At 50.3% G+C, this 8,357-nt stretch overlaps 1 protein-coding gene across 1 annotated transcript; it reads right to left on the bottom strand.

Annotated features, from left to right (window-relative positions):
• Positions 1–2,977: 2,977 nt before the first annotated feature.
• PAQR7 (progestin and adipoQ receptor family member 7) lies at positions 2,978–8,060 on the bottom strand. Its single transcript, XM_045545931.1, is given in 4 exon segments — positions 2,978–3,688; positions 3,690–4,143; positions 7,808–7,898; positions 8,055–8,060. Coding segments are annotated over 2 exon segments (1,041 nt in total). The 5' UTR covers positions 4,122–4,143; positions 7,808–7,898; positions 8,055–8,060; the 3' UTR covers positions 2,978–3,079.
• Between the last annotated feature and the right edge of the window lie 297 nt (positions 8,061–8,357).

Below are 8,357 nucleotides of genomic sequence, written 5' to 3'. Positions count from 1 at the left end.
GCCAACGCCGGGGGCGGAGCTACGCCGCGGCCTCCCCCCACCCCGGCGCAGGCCCCGCCCCCTCCTCTAGGCCCCGCCTCCGCGTTAGCAACAGCGAGGCTCCTCGTTTCGTGCGTGGGGGCTTCGGCTTGGCCCGGGCGTGGGTGTGCTTCCTGATCTCCTCGGTCAGGAGCTGGACTCCGGAAACTGCTGTGTGAACGGCTCTCCACATTGTCAAGAATGTGCATTTCTTTTTGCCGAATTGCAGATTTCTTGCTGTAAATATGTAACCGAGTCCCTTGAGATTTTAGTCTCCCAGCATTTTGTAGTGACCGACACGATGTAAATTCTGACCAGGCCCTTATTTGCGTGCACCTGATACCCATTCACTTCCTGCTGCCCAATGCCGCTTGTTCTCACAGTAATCATTAACTGCCGGTGTGCTGGTTTTTGTCAAGCAGTAAAGGTGGTCTAAAAATAAAATCCTAACCACCCCCGCAACTGAACAGACCCCTCTCGGCCAAGGGGACCCCAGAGAAAACCTTAAAACTGATTTCCCAGCCATGAAGGGATGGGAGTTGTAAAGCACAATTACACATGCACGCTCTCTTCATAAATATTCATGATCCTATAGCTTGTTAAATATGTATATTGAGCCTCCCTACTCTATGAAATCCTGTTCCCTTTGTCGCTCCCTTGAAACCTGTGCTCCTGGCGTGGGGCCAGAGCAGTGTTTGCTAGCCTGTCAGAATGGCCTCTGCAGGTTGAGAACCCTTCCCGAGAAATAGAGGTCTTTTTACAAAGTAGAAACCTCGCAGTTTTTTTTTTTAAGTTAACAGAGACAACTCTAGAGTCACAAGAAAAATGTATGTTTTGCAGAAGGAATGAATGCCTTTGAGGGAGTCAGCTGCAGAAGCTCAGAAGTCTAGTTGCTCAAGATGTCATCTGAGATTGAAGAAACAGACTTCACCCTAGGTCCCTGGAACCCCTTCTCTCACCCTGCATAAAACCTCCCCTCTTCATCTCTTTGAGAAGACCGAACTGACAAATCTTGCTCTCCTGTCTTCTTGCTTTGGCCAAATTAAATAAACCTTTATCTCCAAGCACCAGTGTCACAGTGTTTGGCTTTAGCTGAGCATGGGGTACAAAGGCCTGAATTTGAGGTTCTACAGCACATATAGTAACTACCCTGGGCTCAAGGCTTTCCTCATCTCATGGCTGAATCTTTGCAATCATGCCAGAGCAAAGCAGTGGAGGGAGGATCAGGTCTTTGGACTCCAGAGCTGGGGCCCTCAACCTAAATGGTTACCAAACACTCGAGTTTGTGAATTATTTTAGTAAATAAGAAAGAAAATCTAAGTGTAACTACAAAACTACATGGAAGAGGACTTTTGAAAAGGTTAAGTAAAAATTTGGAACTAGTTTTTAGTCCTGTTTTCACCAAGTGTGACCTTAGATTTGAAACACGATCAAGTGAGCAAAGTCCCTCAGAAATGCAAAAATGCTGGCATCCCAACCATCCTTCCGCCCCTAACCACCGTCTCCATAGATGAAATATATAGATATGTATCTATAAGTTTTAATAATATATATTATATCAAAATATGCATTAATATACACATATATATCTCAGGAGGTCCCCCAGGATAATTTAACAGTGGAATGGATATTTCTTACTCATTTGGGTTTTTTCCTAATCTTCCTAATTTTCCTTCATTTTACATACATTTCTTGTATACTATAAAGAAAGCAATATTATAAAAGTTAACATATAAAAGCCTTCTTGATTGAAGAAAAAAACCAAAATATGAAATTTTTATTAAATTATAAAGTGGGATTATATATATTTTAAACTCCTTCGTTTATTCCTAAAGTTTATTTAGCAATAAAACTGTCCCCCACACCCTTGCCAAACACATTTCACCTATATGTATATAGTACACAAGGCCCCACCCCCACCCCTAGGCAAAGATGAAACAAGAACTGCTCCGCTGCACCCTGTGTTCACCCAGCTTCCTCCAGAAAACCTCCCCCAATACTGTACATGGGGGCCCCCTCCCTGGGACAGGAGACAAAGAGCAAAGAGGCAGCTACTGTCACAGCCACTTTATTACATCCAGGACATATTACAGTCCAGACCACCCCTAGCCCACTGAGCTCCTCCTTCCGCACCTCTGGGCCTTTGCACAGGTTTTCCCCTCTGCCTGGAATGCCCTTCCTATCCTCCATCTGCAAACTCCTATTCATCCTTCCCAACCCAAGACACAGAGGGTCCCGGGCAGTCTTGATTATTCCCTCTCAGTGCTTCCCTTGACAGTTCATTCAGATATTAAAGCCTTTGTCATCCTGCATTTTGATCCACAGGGCCCAGCCAGAGGCCTGCCTCTGAGCAGAGGCGCAGGAAACACTGAATGGATAACTGAATCATGAACAAGGGAAGCAGGAGAGAAGCTGGGAACAGGCTGTGTGGGGCACAGAGGCCAGAGCTAAGAGATTTGGGGGCTCATTGTCTGGGACAGTGACTGAAGGGGTATGAGGCATTGGATGGGATCATTTATGTCTGGCACAATCTTCTACCTTTGGGGGTCTCTGGAGCTCCAACGCTGTAGGCAACGTGGCAAGGGACGGCAAGATCCCACACGTATTTGGGTCCTGCCCCTTCCCTATCCACCCATGAAATCTGAGTAGAGGTGGGTTGCTGAGGCCTCCCCTGCCTCTCAGCTCAAATCTGACTCTGACCTAAGTTTTACCTCCCACCTAGACAATCTGGAAGCCCCAAACTGGGGTCCTGACTCAAGGTGACCCCCAGCTCCACCCCCAGTAAGTGGAGAGGAGAGGCAAGCCAGGGCGGCCAATGCCTTTATCTCTTTCCCTCTCTCAGGGCAGGAAGCTGGGGCAGGCCCAGGAGAGGACCCCTGCAGCTCTCAGCCAATCTCCAAATCCACGGATTGGCCAGTGCTGCCCCTGGCAGTTGAGGTGTACACACAGAGTCACCACAGGCCAGACGCAAACAACTTTACCAGGACTTGTTCCCCTCTGAAGCCAAGCCTGGACCTCTGTCCCCCAACTATACCCCCCTCCCTGCCAGCTGCCACCCCCTTCACTTGGTCTTCCGATCAAGTCTGCGCCGCACCAGCTGGCTCAGGAGGAACGCAGTGAGGAAACTGCTGCCCGCAGTGAGCAGGAAAAGGCCAGAGAAGTTGTGGGGCCAGCGGGTGTGCAGAGGCTCGTAGATGGGCCGCCGGGACTCATAGTCCAGCGCCACAGCCTCCAGCTGAGCCAACGTGCACAGCACCAAGAAGACATGGAACACCTGGTGGCTCTGCCCAAAGACATGGCAGCTGCCAGGGAACCAGCGCTCAGGCACGAAGGCAGAGAAGAAAGCAGCAGCCAGCAGAAAGAAGACCACCTGGCACTTGTGGTAGAGAAGGGCTGGGTCATCCGTGGCAGGGCCAGGGGACACCAAGATGCGGTGCACCACGGGGCTGATGTCCAGCGCATAGGCCAGCGCCGAGGGCATCTCCTGGCAAGTGCGGCCCAGCAGGCCTGGTTTCTGGATGAACTTGCTGTAGCAGGAGCCAGCGCAGGAGAGCCAGGCGAGAAAGGCGGCCGTGGGCAGGAAAATGGCCTGTACCTGGGCGTGCCAGGCGGGCTCGATGGCATAGTAGAAGTGCGCCAGGGCACTGCCGTACTGGTACACGGCCACCCCCCACGTAGTCCAAGAAGAAGAAGCTGTAATGCCAGAACTCGGACTTGGCCTGCAGGAGGTGAGCCAAGGCACTGAAGGAGAGGTAGGTGAAGGAGGTGAGGACGATGATGAAGAGGGGCGAGGCGTGCGGGTCTCCCCAGAAGTCCACGGTCCTTGCAAACATGGCCAGCCGCAGCAGCAGCACCACAGCCGCCACCAGGTGGGTCCAGACGTTCACCGCCTCATTGTGCTGCTGGAAAAGCGTGCGGAAGTAGAAGCACCAGGTCTGATGCAGCGGCCGGTAGCCCACGTAGATGTACGGCTTCCAGAAAAGGGGCGGCACCTCCGCTCGGTCCACCGTGAAGATGGGCTCTGGCTGCAGAGATGGCTGAGGCTCCTGGCTGACCTGCCGCAGACCGGGCAGGAGGTGGCTGAGCTTCTGGGCCATGGCCATGGCTGTGGGCCTGGGCAGGGCGCTGGGAGAGAGGCCAGAGCAAGGTCAGAGGCCTGGTGTTCGCCTTACCCCCACGAGCAGCAGCCGGGGGGCTCTGATGCCCAGGCCTTACTCCCTCCTCCCCACACCCTCATCCCTACTCCGGGTTTAAAGGGAGAAGAGTCATCCTAAGGAGGAGCTCAGCTCTGACCTTGTGAGAGAAGGATCGTTGTTTTGTTCCCTGATATATCTCAAGTACCTAGGACAGTGCCAGACATATGGCAGGTGCTCAGTAAATGTTTGAGGAATGCACGAATTAACAGGGCTGCCTGCCTCAGTCATTTCCTTTCCAGTCCAGGCTCCACACAGTAGCCCCAGCTGTTTTCTCTCCTAAAGTACAGATCCAGCCATGTGAACATGTGGAAAACATGAGATAGGGACAGGCTCTCAGCCTGTGTTCGTGCCACCATCAGTGTTCACCTGGTGGCGACAATGACCTTGCTACACCCACTGCCTCTACCTATAGCCCCTTCGGAGTGGCCCAGGTCTCCCACTGACCCTCTGTCACCCTACACGCTCTGGTCCCTGCTACCTTCTCCAGCATCTTGCTCAACCACAGAGCACTTCAAATCCCGTCACAGCCTCACCAAACCCCCCGACTGCTGTTTCCACGTCTGTAGCTTTGCACAAGCTGTTTCCTGTGTTGAGACATTTTCCTCGTCTTGTGTACTAAGCAAACTCCTAATCATCCCTCAAGACCCATTTCTTCTGTGATGCTTTTCCATGTCCCCTGAACCTCCTATGATGACCCTCTACTTGAGTGCCTGCCATCAGACCATCCTTTGACCCTTATAACACTTCTCATGGGCATTCAAATTGTTCATGTGAGCTCGTGAAGGGTAGGCAGTTTGTCTCATTATTTTGTGAACCTCTGGTCCTTAGCAAGTAGCTGACACTCAATGTTTGCTGAATGAAAACAATATAACAGCATTCTGATAACACTGCATAGCCTTCAAGGCCCAACTCAAAAAGCTACTTTGTTTCTAAAAGTCCCCAGCTAACCACTGATTAGCCACCTCCCACTCTTAAGTTCCCTTCTACAGCCCCTGCCCCACCCTATGGTTGCTAATTTCAAACAAATCAAATCTAACCCCTCATCCTGGCATTCAAGGCCCTCATTTCCCATGTAAGCCCAACGTCACACCCTGTGCCATTTTCCTGTCCCTGCACTGAAGCCCTTTAAGGCCAGTGCAAGCTGCCACCTCCAGGGGGCCTCCTCACTGCTCCCCCCCACTTTCCCCTACCTATGATGGGTTACACAATTTAGCCTTTAAAACATTCATTCATTCGTTTAGCAAACACTAAACTCTTCTTTGCCTCATACCCTGTGCCCGATTGGGAGAGGACGTGAAAGTGGAAAAGGATTTGACCCCTGCCCTCAGAAACCTCATTATCTGCCAGAAGTTACAGAAAGGAAAATAAAAATGCTTACACAGCACTTGCTATAAGCTTCCTAACAACGCTAGGTAGATACTATCATTATTCCCATTTTACAGATAAGGAAACTAAGGCACAGAGAAGTTAAGTATTTTGCTCACTCACCTTAGCCGGGAAGTGGCAGAGGCATGCTCTGAACTTAGTCTGCGCTCTTAACCGCCACCCTAAGCTGCCCTTTGCAAGACAAGGTGGCAAGCCTCGTCATCATTTCACCGTTTTGCGTGGCACCAGCTGCGTAATTCAAGCTTATCTTCATTCATTGTGTCACTCATTAACTCAGACATCTAATGAAAACTCCGCCGGACAATTTCCCTACCAAATAAATTCCCTCAACAAGCTTATTGGACTCAGTGTTCAGGTTCATCTACTGTAACCACCTTTGCCCCAGTCACTGTACAAGACCAAGAGATTCAGGCAAGATAAGGCAGTCACATTCTCTGCCACCAGCAGCACTGCGATCACCTGCAAACCCACTCAAATAACTCACGCATAACCCAAGTAAACGCAGGGTGCTTGCTATGCAAAGGCAGCATCAAGATGATCGACGCCCCCAGTCTACACTCTCTCCAGCCTGACCTACATCCCCCAGCTCCTGCTACATTAGGACTCCGGAGTCAGCTCTGGCCCTGGCCTTTCCTGGTCCAGTGGGGAAGCAGGAGTTACTAAGTCACCACACTACTGCACTAGGGGTGCTACTTGCAACAGGGAGTACAGGACTCTTCTACTTCCTATTTCTCACACAGGGCAGGCACAGGGCAGGTGTAGGAAGCAGACCTTCCTGAGGTGTTAATTGTTGGGGCCACTTCAGTCCAGAGCATGAGATGCCCCTGGCCTGCTTTGCTGGTGGGGGAGCCAGGGCTGGATTTCTTCCTCCCCCTAAGAGATTGGGCTTTGGCCTCCATCATCTAGCCTCCACCCTTGTCCACAAGTTTGTCTTCCTTACTCGGAAGCTCAGGGGGCCAGAAAAGGCTCTGAAAGCATCTCGTGCAGCTTCCTTGTTTTATATTAAACCAAAGCCCAGAGATTGGAAGGCCTTTCCCAGAGTTGTCCAACCCAGCAAGGTTTCTATTCTACCATGGGGACAAAGATCAGGGGATGATGAAGCCTGGTGGTGCCCTGTAGACACCTAGTTCCTGAGTCCCTGTGATCTGTTAAGTCCAGTCCTATGCTCCATATCCCATTCTTGGAACTGTCCAAGACATAACAGCACATTAAAGGCTCTGAGAAGTCCTGCAGAAAAGAAGTTTGCTGGCTGGGCGCGGTGGCTCACGCCGGTAATCCCAGCACTCCGGGAGGCCAAGATGGGAGGATCGCTTGAGGTCAGGAGTTCAAGACCAGCCTGAGCAAAAGCGAGACCCCCGTCTCTACTAAAAAATAGAAAGAAATAATCTGGACAACTAAAAATATGTAGAAAAAATTAGCCAGGAATGGTGGCACATGCCTGTAGTCCCAGCTACTTGGGAGGCTGAGGCAGAAGGATTGCTTAAGCCCAGGAGTTTGAGGTTGCTGTGAGCTAGGCTGATGCCACGGCACTCTAGCGAGGGCAAAAAGAGCAAAACTCTGTCTCCAAAAAAAAAGAAGTCTGCTTAGCTCTGCTGAATCTACATTTGCCAAGCTCATGTGACCAAGGATTCCTTTCCCAGTAATAATTATACTGAAATGTAGTGTTTACTGTATGCTCACTCTATATAGCCTTGTTGCAATTAGTCCTCATCACTTGCCTGCGAGGTGTGATTCTGCCCATTTCGTTGTCTTCTGAGCAGTCTGCCTCGAATAGTGCACCTACCAGGCTGCCAGGCCCTGCCTGTTCCAGCAGCCCAGCGCAGCCCAGTACGCCTCCATCGGGCCCCTCCAAACCTGCCAAATTGCACTGGGTACCTGGGGGTTTCTCTCGAGCCTGGGGGCTGATGACTTCTACTGTGGTACTGGGCAAATTCACCAGATGCTAAGCATTGGGTGGCACTTCCACAGTTGAGGGTCACTAGGGGCGGGGCTTCTAGCTACTGGAGGTGTCTTGTGTGATGTCACCAGAGGGTGGGGCTGAAGACCACCTCCCACACCTCTCTCCTCCCCACCTTTGCCACTGCCACGTTGGTGAAACTAGGCTATATGCCCTTCTAGCCAGGCCTCTGCTACAGAAAGAAGCTCACCTTTAACCTCTGCATGGGATATACTGGGAAACTGAGAGCTGGCTGAAAAGTTTGACTTACCCACACAGCAAAGCAAGGGCCAACTGAGCTGGGACCAAGTGTCCAGGGCCTGGTTGACAGATGTCAGGCAGACTTGGCTGGCTGCTGTCCCCTACTCAGTGGGAATCAGAATGGAAGGAAGTTAGGAATAAAGGGAAAAAAACAGACTCTATAAAGGCTCATGAAGGAGATGGACTTCGGATTCAGACAAACCAGGTTTGACTCCTGATTCTGTAACATGTTGTGTGACTTCAGAAAAATGACTAACCTTCTCTGATCCTTAGCTCCCTCGTGGGAATTGAAATATTATCTACCACATAGATTGCTGCAAAAATTAAATTTATTAAAACAAAGTTTAGCTTAGTTTAGGGACTCAATAAAGATTACCATTATTAATAATTGTAATGTAGTAGAATTTGAAATATCCTCAGCCTGAGAGATTTGCTTGGGGTTCTCTAAAAGACTGTCCTCTTTTAGCTTTCAATAGTTAATTCCACTGGATCAGCGGGGAGGAGCTCAGAAAGTTAACTGTGTCTCCTTAAACATATACCTTATCTCTAGGGGTGTATTT

Source organism: Lemur catta, chromosome 3 (genome assembly GCF_020740605.2).
Source record: "Lemur catta isolate mLemCat1 chromosome 3, mLemCat1.pri, whole genome shotgun sequence".
Lineage (NCBI taxonomy): Eukaryota > Metazoa > Chordata > Mammalia > Primates > Lemuridae > Lemur > Lemur catta.
Note: the sequence above shows the minus strand (reverse complement) of the source record. Positions and strands in the feature narration are given on the sequence as shown.